The sequence below is a fragment of the Labrus mixtus genome, chromosome 23 (genome assembly GCF_963584025.1).
Source record: "Labrus mixtus chromosome 23, fLabMix1.1, whole genome shotgun sequence".
Lineage (NCBI taxonomy): Eukaryota > Metazoa > Chordata > Actinopteri > Labriformes > Labridae > Labrus > Labrus mixtus.
In genome coordinates, this window is record NC_083634.1 from 7,348,219 (window position 1) to 7,366,536 (window position 18,318).

At 47.5% G+C, this 18,318-nt stretch overlaps 2 protein-coding genes across 2 annotated transcripts; one reads left to right on the forward strand and one right to left on the reverse strand.

Annotated features, from left to right (window-relative positions):
* Nucleotides 1-300: 300 nt before the first annotated feature.
* Nucleotides 301-11,579, reverse strand: LOC132958318 (SH3 domain and tetratricopeptide repeat-containing protein 1). The gene is made up of 19 exons (XM_061031067.1): nt 10,841-11,579; nt 9,968-10,039; nt 8,995-9,125; nt 8,231-8,336; nt 7,645-7,785; nt 7,165-7,363; nt 6,996-7,072; nt 6,477-6,672; nt 6,274-6,404; nt 6,063-6,101; nt 4,615-5,973; nt 4,203-4,343; nt 3,896-4,117; nt 3,390-3,570; nt 2,617-2,767; nt 2,377-2,499; nt 2,063-2,213; nt 1,357-1,553; nt 301-1,233 (listed from the first exon to the last, which is right to left on the reverse strand). Exons 1-19 carry the CDS (start codon nt 10,950-10,952, stop codon nt 991-993), a joined length of 3,972 nt encoding a protein of 1,323 aa, XP_060887050.1. The 5' UTR covers nt 10,953-11,579; the 3' UTR covers nt 301-990.
* A 1,888-nt stretch (nt 11,580-13,467) lies between these two features.
* Nucleotides 13,468-17,952, forward strand: znf16l (zinc finger protein 16 like). The gene is made up of 3 exons (XM_061031290.1): nt 13,468-14,356; nt 15,937-16,131; nt 16,414-17,952. The coding sequence occupies exons 1-3, from the start codon at nt 13,696-13,698 to the stop codon at nt 17,094-17,096; spliced, it is 1,539 nt and encodes a 512-aa protein (XP_060887273.1). The 5' UTR covers nt 13,468-13,695; the 3' UTR covers nt 17,097-17,952.
* Nucleotides 17,953-18,318: the final 366 nt, after the last annotated feature.

The following is an 18,318-nucleotide window of genomic DNA, read 5'->3' on the forward strand; positions in this document are numbered from 1 at the left end:
GGGCCAACATTAGACCAGGACCAACATGAGACCAAGACCAACATAAGACCATCATCATGTTATCTGAAGACATCATTGTGTTATCTGATGACATCATCGTGTGATCTGATGACGTCATTGTTATCCGATGACATCATCGTGTTTACGGGGTGTTTACATCCTTCCTTCCTGCTGTGCCTTCAACACGTCACAAGAAGACGACTTCTGACCATTAAACTCCCCACGTCTAAACTTCCTCTAATGATGGTTACAGATGACTGAGTCTGGAGTCGTATGATGTAAGAGATACAGAACATTAAATTAATTAAATCTTTTTATTGGTTAGAGTCACAGAACTGTTGCAGAGCGTCAGCTGAAGTACCTGAACACAGAAGATAAAGCTTTACGCAGACGACACCCCGATGTTCATTCATAAACCTGCTCAGTGTTTAAACTGGACACGCCTCCTGCATGGTGTGCTTCATAATAACACGAGTATAAACGTGGTCACATGATCAGGACATTCTTATATTTAAAACATTAACATGAACATGAACTTTCTTCAAGGTTTATTTTCTCAAACATACGGAAGCCTTCATTTTAGTTTACTCAAATTCACCCTCGCCCTAACCCGAGTACATTTCAGAAATCTTCCCTCGATCTCGACTTGTTGGTTTCGTTATCTTCTCTCGATCTCGACTTGTTGGTCTTGTTATCTTCTTTCGATCTCGACCTGTTGGTCTCGTTATCTTCTCTCGATCATCAGGATCTTCAGTAAAGAAATGTACTCGTAGTTTGTCCTCTGAGGGCTCCAGTATTATAATATTCAGTGAATGTGTTTGTGATCTCCAGAGGTCAGAGTGAACATTGATTTAAATGTTTAACGATTATCAGTGAAAAAGACGACATGATGAGACGGGTGGGATGAAATGAAACTGAATCATAGATTCCATACATCGTTATCATTTATAGAACAGAGGATGCTGATTCTTCTCTCTCTGAGTTTGGTTCTCATTGTGCGGCGGAGCTGCTGCCCTGCTGCTGATCGGGAGAGATGTTCACCCTCCTGACGTTCAGCTCTGCAGCGAACGCTCGCGCCTTCTGGTAGAAGAAGAGCGAGAGCTCGCGGTCGATCAGGAAGTTGTGGTAGATGGTGGCGAGGCGTGTGCACAGCTGCAGCTGAGCGCGTTTGTTTCCCAGGTCCATGGCTGCAGCCAGAGCCAGGTGGTAATAACCTGCAGCGTCAAACGGGTCCTGCAGAGACCACATAAAGAAGGATTTTAGATCATAGTGTGACACACAGGGATTATCATCGTTTAGATCTTCCTTCCGAGGCAGATATGAACTCCACATTCTCGTCGGTATTATCTCTCTCACCTTGAGGTCATAGAAGATGATGTCTCCCAGCGTCTGGTAGACCCTCACATAGTACAGGGTTTCCTCATCAAACAGCAGGGGCGTGGTACACAGGGTCAGGGTCTTCAAGTAGTGGTGTTCTGCCAGTTCGTATTGGTCCAGCCTGTGGTAGAGGGAGGCGAGACGGTGGTACGCCACGCGCTGGTTCAGACAGTCACCTGTACGTCCAGAGACAAAGACCGCTAGGGTTAGCGTTAGCATGGCGTCACACTGTCACGATGTCTGTCATGTGTTCATCTCCACATGTCTTTAGATTTACTCTGTGAGCTTTCTCTTTGGCCCTGACGGCAGGGACACTTCTTGACATCTCCTAATATCTCCTGTAATGCACAAATTTCCTCCACGGGGGATCAATAAAGTTTATCTTTATCTTTATCTTTAATGAACCCGAGGACTCATTAAAGGAGTAAATGTGAATAACTGTGCATGTAGGAGGGGCTTATGATTAGTCAGTAAATGATCCACAGGAGAAGCCGGTCAGCTGGGAGCCTTAAAGGGGAGAGCGGCTGGATTATCAGCACTGAAGCTGTCATTTGTAGCATGATGCTAACTCATGCTAATAACACAGAGCTGGAAAACAACAATGTGAGTGAACGCCATATTTAAAAGTGTTTCAGCGCTCCTTCAGCACCACCTACAGACGGTCTGTGTGTGGAGGTGTGTGTACCCAGAGTGATGCTGATGTCGAGGGCAGTCTGAGCGAACTCCACGCCTTCTTCAAACATCTGCAGACTGAGCATCAGCTCAGACAGCTTGTTACACAGACGCAGCCTGCAGGACACACTGCTGCTCCTCACGGCGATGGGCAGAGCTCGGTCCTGCACACACACACACACACACACACACACACACACACACACACACACACACACACACACACACACACACACACACACACACACACACACACACACACACACACACACAGGTGAGTACAGGAATGAGAGAAGTGAAGGTTTGTGTGTTACACTGAGTGTGTACCCTGTAGAAGGGGATGGCCTTGTCTCTGTCCCGGCTGCTGTTGAAGAAAATGTCGCCTGCAGCTTCAAGAAGTTTCAGGATGAACACGGTGTCTCCTGAACTCAGGGCGACATCCTGAGCGACCTGAACACACAGACACAAGCTGTCCTGATTACACTGCCCACCTGACGCCCAACAACAATGCTCATACAGGTGTGTGTGTGTGTGTGTGTGTGTGTGTGTGTTTGTCTGCTGTCTCACCTGCACGTACACCTCCACCAGCTCCGTCTGCTCCAGCAGGTGGTAGATGTTTCCGGCCTGCAGCCAGCCCAACGCCTCCTTCTCCCTGCAGCCCAGGTCGATGAAAATACCCAGACTGGTCTTTGTGTGGTCCAGAGCGGCCCGGTATGCCCTGAAACATCCAAAACACGGATGACCTGCTAATCCTCCAGCTCAGAACTTTGTTTGTTCCTGGTTCTGAATAACTGCAGCTCAGTAAACTGATGGAACAGGAACAGATGAGCTACGTGTGCAACGTCTGAAACATGTCGTCATAATGCAGGTCCACAGGTTCCTGTTTGTGCAGACTGTAATTCAAGTCTATGTGGGGTAGTGCTAATCTTTGAATGACAGAGATCAAAGAAAATGTGCTGGGCTATCGTGAAAAGAGGATCATTTTGTAAAAACAGTTTTATTTTATTTTTTAGGCCAGTGTTTATTTGTATTTCCTCATCTGGGATTAATGAAGTCCATTTGAAATAAGAATATTGTGTGTATATATCCCTTTATATAATGTGATTAGTTTGTTCTTAGCGCTCTCTCAACAAAACCACTAAACAGACTTATTTACAGCTATAGTACGACGTCAGTTGAGCAGCCACAGAATGTGACAGTCGATGATAGGACCCAACGCTCTCTGAGATGAGTCACAACATGAAGACCTTGAGGTTATTGGTTCCTTTTTGATATCAGGTTTATAAAGGACTCCACGCTCTAAAGGGTCAAAGTTTGATGGAGAATGGAGGTTGTGTCACCTGTCTGTTCCCAGGCTCAGGTAGAGTCTGCTCACAGCCTCCAGAGCGCCCCCTTCCTCTCCTCTGTCCCCGCTGCGTCTCAGCAGGTGGACCTGGTGCTGGCTGTAGATCAGACACTGGACCTGGTCTTGACTCTCAGAGCAGTACAGACGGATCAGGTGTGTGGTGGCAGTCAGCTGACCTGGTGATCACAGGTATTAGATCACAATAATGAATAGAACTAGACAATTCCTGCAGAAATTGTGAGGGTGGTTGCTCTCAATGCACCTCAGACTGTGTGCTGAACAGAGAGAATGGTGTCTGTGCTATGAAAAGAGGTATCCTTCCATTTAAACCTGGTGTATTAATCACAATATAAAATCTGATATTGTGTAAAATGTTTTACTCCTCCAAAGGCATTGTTTACAGTTAGATATAAAGGTAAAGAAGTAGTAATACAGTGTGTGTGTGTGTGTGTGTGTGTGTGTGTGTGTGTGTGTGTGTGTGTGAGCTAGGTGTGTACCTACAGGCTAACAGGTTAGCCTTGATAGCTAGCAGCAGAGCCCACTCGTAGCACCCTTTCCCATAATCCATCTGCTGCTGCCTCACATAGAGCTGTCCGAGCTCCAGCAGCACACTGATGAAGTTCTCCTCATGACCTTCATCATCAAGCTCCGAGAAGAGCTGCACGGCCTCCACCAGGTGTGACTGAGCGAGCCGCTTAGCTCCGCCTTTCAGACTCAGCAGCCCTGCAGGAGGATGGACCACGGGTATCTGTTAGCATGAATCAGCTATTGCACCCTTTTACTACAAATAAATCATTTATCACCTCACCCAGGTTAGCCTGAGCCACGGCCCAGTTAGCCATGTCCTCATACTCCTGGCAAATGTCCACAGCAGCCTCATAGCTCTCTGCTGCCCTCCGGAGGTCCCCCATGCATCTCAGTGCAACACCTCTCAGGTTCAGGACCACACCTGTATGTAACGTCAGACACTGATGTTAACAGTAATGTAACTGCCTTATGTTTGGCGGGATTATTCCCTGACAAGGACTGGCTGATCAACTGCAAACACAAAGGCCAAAAGAAAAGAAAAAACAACCCCAAACACCTCCTCCAGACGGGCTACCAGGGTTCCGACCTGATGCTTCTTTCCCGCATGTCGTTCCCCACTCTCTCTCTACCTGATTTCTGACACTGTCCACTCTCCTACAATAAAGGCAAAAAACAAACAAACATGCATGTACCTTCCTGAGGGGTCGTGCAGTGCTCTGGCATGGAGTCTAGCAGCAGCTCCAGGATTTCCAAGGCCACCTGTGGCTGGTTGTTGTTGATGTGGAGCCATGCAAGCCGGATGAGGGTGCTGTTTCTCTCTGGGGCTGAGGATGGGAGCTGCCTGTTGTTAATGAGGGTGTGCATGTGGTGGATGGCGTGTCCGACCATCCTGTGCTTGCAGAAGTGCTGACAGAGACAGACAGTGAGCTGATGGATGAGGACATAGTGCTGCTCATTTCCTGGTTGTAGGACTCTGGTGGAGGTGAGTGCTTGGTGTAAATATGGAGCCACCTGAGTGGGGATGGATGTTTCCTGTTCTGTGCTGTCACACAGTCTGTTGATGTTGTCTAACGCCAGCAGCATGCTGCTCAGACAGTCTGTGAGCGTCGCAGAGGGCTGCACAGACGCTATCCTGGCTGAACTGATGGCGAGGTGGGGGAGTCTGAGCCGGCTGTAGAGCCTCCCCAGGGTCAGGTATCTATGACTGGGAGAGATGCTCCATGTTCCCTGAGCCTGAGCCTCAGCACCAAGAACTAGAAGTCTCTCCAGGTAAGGAACCACCTGAACTCCCTCAGATTGAGTCCAGTGGTGCCTTGCCAAAAGATGACATGCCCGAGCCTCTGCCTTTGTGTTGTGCGAGAGAACAGCTTTCTTCAACATGTACTTCAGAGCAGAGTCGTCTTCTAAGCTCTCCAAACAGTCTGACACTCCCAACAGCAGAGCCACCAGTCTCTCGGTCACAGCGAAGAAGCTCTGCGAGTTGTTCTGTAGGAGGTAAATGGCTGCCAGGTTGGAATAAATGCTTGCCAGCAGCCTGAGGTCTGTGAAGCCTTCTCGCGGCACACCTACAGCTTCCTCGAAGTAAACCCGGGCTTGGCTGAACTTTGACCTCCCAGCACAGAGCTTACCCAACAGGAAACACAAACGAGTCTGTGACCAAAACAGTCGCTTCTTCCTGGCTGTTTCTCTCGCAGCGCCGAGGAAAGCCATCAGCTCTGCCTCGCCAGAGTGACCTGAGAAGGCGGAAGAGACGATGGCCTCAGAACTCAGTCCGTACAGGACGCCAAACTCTGCTCTGTAGTCCTGGCTCTCCAGACAAGAGAAGAGGGGAACGAAGCTCTCCGTGTTGTTGTTCCCTTCTACCACCGGGGGAGCTGTGAAACAGGGGAGAGTTGGCTTTTTAACCTCTGAAGAAACAACTGGGTCCTCCAGAGTACCGTTCATGGTCACAGCGCTACACTCTGGTGACGAATCTTTCTCCTGTTCAAGAATCCTTCGAATGTTTCTCTTCAGGTCTGTCTGATCTGGATCAACGCAGCGAGAAGAGCCGACTATAAAAGAAAGACAGGTTTTTTAAATACGGAGAATAAGAGATACAGAGATATAAAACATCAAGTGACTATAAGATGGATATACTTACTCGATGATTTCTTCTCTGAGTCTTTGGGATCAATCGTGTCTGAAAATAAATACAAAGGTCACAAAAACACTCGGATAGCTCAACAATGAACAAAAAGGCCGTGAAACACAACAATGTTAACATGTGCAGCTCCACCACACTGATCCAAGTCAACAACACGTTCTACACTCTGTACGAGTCAGTGTGAGCAGAAGCACACTCTCAGTCTCACCCAGTTTGTAGTTGAGTCCAGTGTCATGATGAGACCTCTTCTTCAGGAAGGTCGATGCCTCCTCTATGACTCTGTCCTCGCTCAGACTGAAAAACGGCCCGTCCTCTCCGGTTAATAAAATATCTGTTGACCTGCAACAGAAACACTTTACTGTAAAATGACTCCATGTGTGTTAAAATGGTTCACAAAGTGGGTTCACTCACTCATAGATGTCGTCTGAAGGTTTCACCACACTCGTCTTAACCAGGCCTACTTCTCCTGTGACCTCCTTCCTCCCAGTGAACCAATCAAAACACGACACCAGGAGTCCCACGATGATGATGCGATCACCAGGCACCAAGCTTAGCTCGTCCGGACCCTCAGCATCGTACTCCTCTGTGGCCTCACAAGTTCCCCCGGCTGAACAGAGGAAAGAGATCTGATTAATTAGGGGCGTGGTCTCTCTGACTGACAGGTGGGCTTGTTGTGTGTTTGTCAGAAGTCTTAAGCCCTGCCCTGCCTCCGCTCCACGTCTTTGTCTGTTTCTAGATTAAAGTTAGAGTCCATATTTCCAACATGGCGACCGCTGTTGATGGGCTTCATAACTCCATAACTTCACAAACTAATGATGACGTCACTTAGACTACGTTTATGTTTCATACAATCCGTGATATCGACTTATAACTGGATCTTGAACTAAACTCTGATTCTAAAGTTTTTATTTATGACATTTATGTTCTCACCAAACTGCAGGGGGAAGTCACAGCCAGGTTTCCCATCACCCACCAGGATGTTCTCTGCAGCTGACTTCAGGAACCACCTGAGGACAGATTGACGGACCAGGTGACCACAGAGTATCACACCTCCTGTACGCTCACAGAACCTTTAACCCTAATTTAACCCAAGACTCACTGGTGGAACGGGCTGACCGGCTCCAGAGCAGGCCTGGGGGCGGTCCCTCTGGATCCGTCAGACAGGCAGAGGACGGTCCAGCCTGAGCCTAAGAACGGGGGCTCAAACTGGGCTATGTCCCCCTGCTCCAGGTACAGGTCCCCTCCAGAGGTGGAGCTGTCAAACATCTGGTTGGTGCTGCAGCTGGCAAACAGAGAACCTGAGGACAGAGAGAGACGTAAAAGAAAGAATGCACAATCATTTAATTATGGTTTTACTACGTGTGATGTTTTATTCCATTTTTAACATCATATACGTGAGAAACAGAAGTTAGGATTGAAACGCCTCTTTATAATAACGTGGTTGGTGTTTTAAGGACACTGATCGTTTGGTTTTAAGTTGGTATTACTGTAAGCACAAGATGATCAGCAGTTACCAAACACATAAATCACAGCTTTAATTTGAGGTGCAGAGACTCTGCACTGCCTGAAGGTGGCGTACCCTCCTGCATGAGGATCCCTCTGTACATCAGGTTCAGAGTTTCCTCCTCAACAGAAACCTCGACTGAGACGTCGTCCTCCAGAGAACGGAGCCAGAACTTCTGCTCCAACAGCAGGTTCTCCAGACAGAGAGCCAGGAAGCCTGCAGGAGACGACAACAAACAGAACAGACACGAGACGGTATGGTTAACCATCAGAACAGATACGTGACGGTATGGTTAACCATCAGAACAGACACAAGACGGTATGGTTAACCATCAGAACAGATACGTGACGGTATGGTTAACCATCAGAACAGATACGTGACGGTATGGTTAACCATCAGAACAGACTCGTGACGGTATGGTTGACCATCAGAACAGACTTGTGACGGTATGGTTAACCATCAGAACAGACACGTGACGGTATGGTATGGTTAACCATCAGAACAGACACGTGACGCTATGGTATGGTTAACCATCGAAACAGACTCGTGACGGTATGGTTAACCATCGAAACAGACTCGTGACGGTATGGTTAACCATCAGAACAGACTCGTGACGGTATGGTTAACCATCGGAACACGTGACAGGGGGGGCCACACCTACCTATGGTGTAATACGTGGTGAACTTCCATATTTCCTCGAATGTTTTGAAGGTGAGTAAAAAGATGTTTTCTTCGCTGTCGATGGTGATGAGATGAGCGGAGAGCTCCTGCAAACAGAAATCCAGTTTAATAAGAGAAACATGTTTTTATGACATCATGAATCAGACGTTGGTCTGTAGAGGTTCTGTGTGGACAAACTGCGGCTAGGGGTCGCTCAAACGGGATAAAGACAAAGAGCGCTGTTGCGACTGTTTTATGTTCACAGACTCGTTTGTGTTTCCTGTTGGGTCACTCTGTGGGTGAGGTCAAACTTCAGCCAGGCCTGAGTTTACACAGGAAGCGCTCAGTGTGCTTAAAGAGAGGCCTCCCCCCCCCCCTCCCACACATACACACACGATAATAATCACTTTGATCTTTATCATCATGCAGAGCGTCAGTGTTCATGAAGATCTGAGTCCAGACATAAATGAACAAAAAAGATAAACGTGTGAAAGCTGCTGAGCTGCATCCTGCTGCTCCGGCCTGTCGATTTGGTCGATGTGACATTTGGTCTCCATGACGTCGTCGATATCAGAGCTCACGCCGACCAGAAGCAAACAAACGATCACAGATCTCATTAAACATCAAACTGTGGACCAGAGAACAGGCAGCTTTAACCCCACTTTACAGAGGAAGTGTGTGTGTGTGTGTGTGTGTGTGTGTGTGTGTGTGTGTGTGTGTGTGTGTGTGTTTGTGTTTGACTGTGTGGTGTGTGTGTGTGTGTACCATGAACAGAGCAGTGACCTCGCTGCTGTCAGTCTGCAGGATCCTCAGTTTTCCTCTCAGCTCTTCCTGAAAACAGTCGTCTGCAGGAAGTCGCTCCGAACCCCGAACACACTCCAGGAGGACAGGCAGAGCTACACACACACACACACACACACACACACACACACACACACACACACACACACACACACAGTGGTTAGCAGCAGTATTCAGCCAGGCTCTGACTGGCTCAGTGTTTAATGAGTGACCACAGAGGAGCTGCAGGTTCAAGGTATAAACGTCCACTCAGTTCACGCTCGGTCTCATGACTCTGTTAAACTTTTCTCATTGAGTTTAACAAGAATCATAAAGACGTTTAAAACTCTGGTCAGGTGACAGCTCCACACTGTGGTCCATTCAGGGGGCGGAGTCTGTACATGTTCCTCACGGCTAATCTCCAATCAAATACGAACAGTTTCCACTTTAACACTCTAATCAAGAGTCTCAGCAGAGTCCTCTATACAACGCTATAAGGAGAATATTTGTCTTTCTATCAATGCTACGTGTAGTTGAACAGAATCTCAATGTGAACTACAGAGTGGAGAAGAACATACTGGAGAACAGGAAACATAATGCAGCAGGTTCATTAGAGCACGGAGATGGTAGAGGTGGCGTGCAGACAGTCTATGGTCGTGCAGCGATCACAGGGAATAAACGTCACCACCCCCTCCCACTCGCTCCAGGTGAATTCTCCTGATTATATCCTGCTGCGTTCTCACATCAGCTCACTCTGACTTTAGTGTTTAATCGTTGTTTGAATCAGCTGAGAGCGTTTGATCCAATAACTTAAAGAACATTTGTAATCATAATTTTTCACCTTTGACAAAACGGTATTTATTTCTCTCTATGGACAGGAAGTGGAGAGATTTGAGTGGAGATCAGTATAAAGAAAGGACCTGTGAGAAGAAGAAGAAGCACACCTGGCTGGTCTCACCTGTTGGAAAGGCGTCATCACACGTGGATAGAGATCTCTTCAGACTGGCAGCGTCTCTGCAGGAACTACGCACTGTGAAACACACGAAGAAGAAGAGGTGATGAGCCATCCCTCCGATTGCCCACTTCCTGACGTGCATCAAAGGGCCAAGGACAGATTCAAAACCATGGCTGCTGTGACGAGGACCAAGTCCTCTGTACATCGAGGACCATGACCTCCGTACATCGAGAACCAGGACCTCCGTACATCGAGGACCACGACCTCCGTACATAGAGGACCAGAACCTCCGTACATTGAGAACGAGGACCTCCGTACATAGAGGACCAGAACCTCCGTACATAGAGGACCAGAACCTCCGTACATCGAGGAACAGGACCTCCGTACATCGAGGACCACGACCTCCGCACATCGAGGACCACGACCTCCGTACATCGAGGACCATGACCTCCGTACATCGAGGACCAGGACCTCTGAGTCAAACATTGCGTCTTGATGTTTAGAAAAAGTTTGAAACATCACGAAGGATTTCCTCTGATTTTATTTTGTTGTATATTTATTTAAAACATCCGGTTTTATTTTCAAGGAGATAATTTAAGTATTTTTATAAAAACTTTAAATTAATCAATAATCAAACAGACTGTTTGTTTGTTGGACTCTTATCAGTTTATAAAAACAGACTCTGACACATCAGCAGAAACAAATTTAACTGAATAACCTTTATAATGAATTATCTGATTAATCATCTTTTTAACTCAATAACCTTTATAGCTTTATTTATCTTCATATTTATCTTTATAACTTTCTAATTATCTTGATATAATAATCTTGAATCTATAATCGGAGCAGATATAGTCAATATAAACTTTCTCTTACCCCCCCTGGAGCTCCGGGATCTCCCCGGAGCCTCCCGGAGCTGCTGCCCGCCTGCAGAGCCTCTTCTCCGGGACCAGCCGCCGCGGGAGTCTCGGTCCGGTCCGGTCGACATGTCCGGTAAGACCGTGAAGTTTCCCCGGCGATCACAGAGCACCGTCACGCGCCTCTCTCCACTGCTCCTGTATGCGCGTGCAGGAGAGGGGAGGAGCTAACTTCCCGCGGACCTTTCCAAAATAAAGGTCTCCTTGACAAAATGTGTTCCTGTAAGTTTGAATCATTCAACCCGTTTTTCATCTCATTATTCTTCAGAAGGAGATGGTGTTAGTTAATTTTATTATATAATTAGGCTATATGATATTTGTTGTGAATGTATTCACACACTCTGATCCTTTCAATATTTCACTTTTATGTCATGAAGACTTTTATTGGGAAGTATTTTTGTGATGTCATAATATTTAAACATCTCAATGTTTTAAATTGTTTCATTATTATAATAATTATAATAATTCATTTAGAGGGAGGCATGCTTTGACTTTAACTGATCTATGTCTATCAATCTAATATAATACATATATTTTATATAAAAACGATAGATAGATGTTTCAAAAGCACCAGAACTAAGATAAACCAACATGGGTCATTTCTTCTTTTTACTCTACATAAACACTCGCTGTGACGTCGTGTCTCAGAGCTGTGACGTCGTGTCTCACAGCTGTGACGTCGTGTCTCAGAGCTGTGACGTCATGTCTCACAGCTGTGACGTCCTGTCTCACAGCTGTGACGTCGTGTCTCAGAGCTGTGGCGTCGTGTCTCAGAGCTGTGACGTCGTGTCTCAGAGATGTGACGTCATGTCTCACAGCTGTGACGTCCTGTCTCACAGCTGTGACGTCGTGTCTCAGAGCTGTGGCGTCGTGTCTCAGAGATGTGACGTCGTGTCTCAGAGATGTGACGTCGTGTCTCAGAGATGTGACGTCATGTCTCAGAGCTGTGACGTCGTGTCTCAGAGATATGACGTCATGTCTCACAGCTGTGACGTCATGTCTCAGAGCTGTGACATCGTGTCTCAGAGATGTGACATCATGTCTCAGAGATGTGACGTCATGTCTCACAGCTGTGGTGTCATGTCTAAGAGCTGTGACATCATGTCTCAGAGATGTGGCGTCGTGTCTCACAGCTGTGACGTCGTGTCTCAAATCTGTGACGTCATGTCTCACAGATGTGACGTCGTGTCTCAAATCTGTGATGTCGTGTCTCACAGCTGTGACGTCATGTCTCAAATCTGTGATGTCGTGTCTCACAGCTGTGACGTCATGTCTCAAATCTGTGACGTCATGTCTCACAGATGTGACGTCGTGTCTCAAATCTGTGGTGTCGTGTCTCAGAGCTGTGACGTCATGTCTCAAATCTGTGACGTCATGTCTCACAGATGTGACGTCGTGTCTCAGATCTGTGACGTCGTGTCTCAGAGCTGTGACGTCATGTCTCAAATCTGTGACGTCATGTCTCACAGATGTGACGTCGTGTCTCAGATCTGTGACGTCGTGTCTCAGAGCTGTGACGTCATGTCTCAAATCTGTGACGTCATGTCTCACAGATGTGACGTCGTGTCTCAGAGCTGTGACGTCGTGTCTCAAATCTGTGGTGTCGTGTCTCAGAGCTGTGACGTCGTATCTCACAGATGTGACGTCGTGTCTCAAATCTGTGACGTCATGTCTCACAGCTGTGGTGTCGTGTCTCAGAGCTGTGACGTCGTATCTCACAGATGTGACGTCGTGTCTCAAATCTGTGATGTCGTGTCTCACAGCTGTGATGTCGTGTCTCAGAGCTGTGACGTCGTATCTCACAGATGTGACGTCGTGTCTCACAGCTGTGACGTCATGTCTCAGAGCTGTGATGTCGTGTCTCACAGCTGTGATGTCGTGTCTCACAGCTGTGACGTCGTGTCTCACAGCTGTGTCATCATACAGTCAGAACTCTGACTGAAGATAGTTTGATGTAGATTTATTTAAAGCTCTTCTGGATCATTATCTGCAGTGTTTTAAAGGCGTGCTGTAGAAAAGTCTGACACTCTGAACGTGGTTTAACATGAGTCACTGTGAGCTGCAGCCTGTCTGTTTGCAGTTTATTCCTGACAAGCACATGACACACACACACACACACACACACACACACACAGCTGATGTTTATTGCACACCGTAAAAAACAACCCAATAATAAATTAAGCTGGCAGATAAATCTGAAGCCGCCAGTACATGTAGAAAATGTTTCTTATGAAGAGGATGAGTCTGTATAGTGTTGTGATTTTTACATATTTTGTAAAAAAACAAATTTCAAATATTTATTTTTGGGCGTTTTGTGCCTTTATTGTAGAGATAGGATAGTGGATAGAGTTGGCAATCAGGGAGCAAGAGCGGGGTATGACATGCAGGAAAGGAGCCACAGGTCGGATTTGAACCTGGGCCGCGCGCACGAACCACTGCCCCACCATTACCCCATTTCTACAGATTTTTTAATCCTATCACTTTTTGTATGTTCTCAGTTAAAATCCGGACAGTTCCCCTTTGTGACTGAAGAAGGCGCTGCTTGTTTACATGCACTTCAACTTTGCTGACTTCAGCCCTTACTCTTCTTCTGTGGTGTTTTATGTCACGGCATGAAAATACAACACACTCTTCCGGTCATTGCTTTCTAAATAAGACTCTAACGCTGCTGTTTAACATGAGACAGCTTTTGATTGGAAGAAAAACCGGAAGTATCTGCTCCTGCTAACGATGCTAGCCTGACTGTTAGCTTCACACAAACATTAGCTGATAGCTGTGATCCGGACTCTTCAGCAGATCCGGACCCGGTGCACCATGAGCCGCAGACGGACTCAGAGTCTGTCTCCAGACTTGATCCCGGAGCTGAACCCGGTCTTCATGGAGCCTCCCGGGACATCAAGCCGGACTGATGCGGACTTTCTGGACCAGGATCAGGACGAAGAGCTGCTGGTGTCGGTGAGCCACATCACGGAGCACTTGGGCCGGAAGCTGACCGTGGTTCTGGACTCGGCTCTCAACGACATCCGCGATATGGTCAGCGTCCGGATCCGGGTCCTGAAGACCGAACTGCGGGAGAAGACCGAGGAGATCCGGGTCCTGAAGGCACGGCTGGACCCGGATCAGAGGGACCCGTTCTCTGCAGGAACCACACTGGATCCTGGTCTGAAGAAGCTGGACTCTAACAAAGCCGGTCCCGTTGACCCACGCAGGACCAGGATCCTGCAGTCCGGGGTGAAGAAGGAGAACATCGACGCGATCTGCGACCACTTGATGAAGACCTCCAGGGGGGGGCAAGACCCGGACCAGGACCAGAACCCGGACCCGCAGTCACTCCACCTGTGGGCCGGACCCGGATCTGGGCCCGGAGACTCGGAGTCAACCTCAGAGGACCTGTTCAGTCTGCTCCCCCCTGGAAGTAAGAGGGACTACGACTATGACTGGACCCCCCCAACGGAACTCTCCGCACACCTGACAGGTACGACCAGGTCTGAGGGGGCGGGGTCACAGAGCAGGTCTGTTCATTACCATGGTAACAACATTAGAAGTCCTAGACATCCAGCATGCGATCATTTATTGACTTCAGTTGCCTAAATGTGTCTCAAATGTTGCCAATCTATTACTGCAACTAAGTCAGTGTGCAGGAGGGGGCGTGGCTTCTGTTGCCGTGGTAGACGCTAAACTCTCAATGTGTTGTGATTTGTGAAGATGTCCTGACAAAATGTTTACACCAGTTCTATCATGGACTCAGAGTCACCTGTTCAGGTATAAACTTCAGGTAAAGGTGTTAGTGTGGAGAGTTACAACAGTTCTATCATGGACTCAGAGTCACCTGTTTAGGTATAAACTTCAGGTAAAGGTGTTAGTGTGGAGAGTTACAACAGTTCTACATGGACTCAGAGTCACCTGTTCAGGTATAAACGTCAGGAAAAGGTGTGTTAGTGTGGAGAGAGTTACAACAGTTCTATCATGGACTCAGAGTCACCTGTTCAGGTATAAACGTCAGGTAAAGGTGTGTTAGTGTGGAGAGAGTTACAACAGTTCTATCATGGACTCAGAGTCACCTGTTCAGGTATAAACTTCAGGTAAAGGTGTGAGTGTGGAGAGAGTTACAACAGTTCTATCATGGACTCAGAGTCACCTGTTCAGGTATAAACTTCAGGTAAAGGTGTGTTAGTGTGGAGAGAGTTACAACAGTTCTATCATGGACTCAGAGTCACCTGTTCAGGTATAAACTTCAGGTAAAGGTGTGTTAGTTTGGAGAGAGTTACAACAGTTCTAACATGGACTCAGAGTCACCTGTTCAGGTATAAACTTCAGGTAAAGGTGTGTTAGTGTGGAGAGAGTTACAACAGTTCTAACATGGACTCAGAGTCACCTGTTCAGGTATAAACTTCAGGTAAAGGTGTGTTAGTGTGGAGAGAGTTACAACAGTTCTATCATGGACTCAGAGTCACCTGTTCAGGTATAAACTTCAGGTAAAGGTGTGTTAGTGTGGAGAGAGTTACAACAGTTCTATCATGGACTCAGTCACCTGTTCAGGTATAAACATCAGGTAAAGGTGTGTTAGTGTGGAGATAGTTACAACAGTTCTATCATGGACTCAGTCACCTGTTCAGGTATAAACATCAGGTAAAGGTGTGTTAGTGTGGAGATAGTTACAACAGTTCTATCATGGACTCAGTCACCTGTTCAGGTATAAACATCAGGTAAAGGTGTGTTAGTGTGGAGATAGTTACAACAGTTCTATCATGGACTCAGTCACCTGTTCAGGTATAAACATCAGGTAAAGGTGTGTTAGTGTGGAGAGAGTTACAACAGTTCTAACATGGACTCAGAGTCACCTGTTCAGGTATAAACTTCAGGTAAAGGTGTGTCTGTCTTTGAGGTAGAAAACAACAAAAGACGCTTAAACTTGTTTTCAAACAGCTGTTGATCAGAACAACATGAACAGAGTTTTTTCACATTGAATTAAACTTTATTGACATTGCTCACAGAACAGCAGTTTGACCTGTAACCAGCACAGGGAGCCAAAGGACTGTTTGTGTCTTTTGACAGGCCTGAAGGAGTCAGACTGTGAGAACCCCCCCCTCACAGAGACAGAGGAAGAGGAGGAGGAGGAGGAGGAGTCGACCAGAGGGGAGGATCAGGACCCCCTGTCACAGGTCCAGGCCTCAGAGTTCTCCATGGAGGAGCACGGAGATCCTGGGGAGGGGGGGAGTCCTGAGGAGGGGGGAGAGCGAGCTGCAGGAGGTGAGTCACAGTGAGGATGAAGATTAACAAACACACCGAGTTTACAGAATACATTTATATAATGCATATATTTACATATGATGCATTAGAATATTTATGTTTATGAATGTTTACTGCTCGTCTGAAGAAGTAAACGTGTAAACATCAAGTCCAAGGATACTCAGAGACTCACATGGTTTCATAGGGAGTGTTATTCACTGTAACCTGCTGTAGTTTAAAGTCAGGATGAGTGGGGGGTGTCAAAATGAAACTGAAGCGTATGTGTGTCTTTGTGTGTCACAGGTCAGTTCCCTTCTCTCTCCTTCTTCTGCTCTCTGTGTGGAACCTTCTGTCCAGACTCCGTGTACCTGGAGGAGCACATCAAACTGATACACCTTGACTCTGCTGACGCTATGCAGGCATTGCAGGCCACAGGCCCCGCCCCCCCTTCCACAGAGAGCGGAGCTGAGCTCAGGAAGGGCCGGGGGGTACAGGACGAGGCCATAGCAGGGGAAGTGGCTCGGGGAGGGGCGGGGCCGGTTAAGAGAGAAGTGAAAACGGATGGGGGTTACGAGTGTGCAGACTGTGGGCGGCGCTTTAACTACCTGGGGAACCTGCGGCAGCACCAGAGGATCCACACTGGGGAGAAGCCCTTCATGTGCCCGGATTGCGGGGAGCGCTTCAGACATGCCGCACGCCTCAAGAGCCATCGCCTGGTGCACAGCGGAGCCCAAAGCCCCTTCCCCTGCCCCCAGTGCGGGAAGGGATTCTCTGTGCTGTCCGGACTGAAAAGACACCAGAGGGTCCACACTGGGGAGAGTCCATATGCCTGCCCCCAGTGTGGACGCCGCTTCAAGGAGCTGGGAAATCTGTACACCCACCAGAGGATCCACAGTGGGGCAACGCCATACTGCTGCCACACCTGTGGGCGGAGCTTCAGACACCTGGGGACCTACAAGAGCCACCGCTGCACCCCAAACCAGTGACCACCCCGACCAGTGAACAGCCTAAAACCAGGGACTGACGCCAACCAGTGACCAGCCAGAAACCAGTGACCAACTCCAACCAGTAACTAGCCCAAAACCAGTGACCGACCCCAACCAGTGACCAGCCTGAAATCTGCCCCCCCCCCCCCAACCATTCACAACCCCAAACCAGTGACCTTCCTGAAACCAGTGATCACCAAAACCAGTGACCAATCAAACCAATCACTACCCTAAACCAGTGACCTTGTCTTACTGGTTTCTACATATGATCCTGAGTTCAAACTAACGTGTGAAGAATCTTTTTAAAAACATTCATGTCTTTAACAAACTGACAGAACACGCTGACTTCTGCCTTCTTCTTTGAGTTTGCCATAAAAAAAAAAAACAAGTTCTAACATGTGGCCAACAACTCCCATGATCCCGCACTACTTGACCTCATGACATCATCAGACTGCTTTGTTGTTGTTATAACGGTGATGCCCCTAGTGGTAGAAAACCCACAGTGCTTTTAATGAATAATTGTGTGTGAGGTTTAAGAACATGAGCTGAAGTTTGATCTCTCTGCGACTGGAGACACTCACGTGTGAGAATCAAGCTTCCTCCCTGTGATCACGGACCTTTTACAGAGCAGTGGGACACAGCGCCCTCATGTGGACAGACTGTGTAACTACACCAGTGCTCACTGTGCTGCCTGTGTGCTACAGAACAGAAGAGTTTTTCTTTCTAACCTTGTTACGCAATGTTACAGATATATGTTGTTATTTTATACGTCTCTGTACTCTAAGCTGTCGTCAGTCGTGATCAGAGCTGCTCTCACTGACAATCTGCTGTCTAATAAACAGACCTCACATCATCACTCAGTGTGTTTTAGACTCACCGGGAATATAACTGTGTATGAACCTCCATGTAAGTACGGGTAAGGCTGGAGCTGGAGCTGGATACACTGCTTCTGTTCATCCACACCAGTCAACAGTCATACTGGTTCTTCCTCTGGGGAACCTGCTTTAGTGGAGTTTGACTGTTACAGTCATAGAGCTCAACTGTTACAGTCAGAGCTCACACTGTTACAGTCATAGAGCTCACACTGTTACAGTCAGAGCTCACACTGTTACAGTCATAGAGCACACACTATTACAGTCATAGAGCACACACTGTTACAGTCAGAGCTCACACTGTTACAGTCAGAGCTCACACTGTTACAGTCAGAGCACACACTGTTACA

What these genes read in the sequence shown, in the direction of transcription:
- LOC132958318 (XM_061031067.1), bottom strand. Translation starts at nt 10,952, where the DNA reads ATGTCGACCGGACCGGACCGAGACTCCCGCGGCGGCTGGTCCCGGAGA. An exon ending in AGGTCACTGCTCTGTTCATG is followed by an intron (nt 8,337 to 8,994) that starts GTACACACACAC and finishes TTCTGTTTGCAG; the next exon opens with GAGCTCTCCGCTCATCTCAT. An exon ending in TGACTTCCCCCTGCAGTTTG is followed by an intron (nt 6,673 to 6,995) that starts GTGAGAACATAA and finishes TCCTCTGTTCAG; the next exon opens with CCGGGGGAACTTGTGAGGCC.
- znf16l (XM_061031290.1), top strand. Translation starts at nt 13,696, where the DNA reads ATGAGCCGCAGACGGACTCAGAGTCTGTCTCCAGACTTGATCCCGGAG. An exon ending in ACTCTCCGCACACCTGACAG is followed by an intron (nt 14,357 to 15,936) that starts GTACGACCAGGT and finishes GTCTTTTGACAG; the next exon opens with GCCTGAAGGAGTCAGACTGT. An exon ending in GGGAGAGCGAGCTGCAGGAG is followed by an intron (nt 16,132 to 16,413) that starts GTGAGTCACAGT and finishes TGTGTGTCACAG; the next exon opens with GTCAGTTCCCTTCTCTCTCC.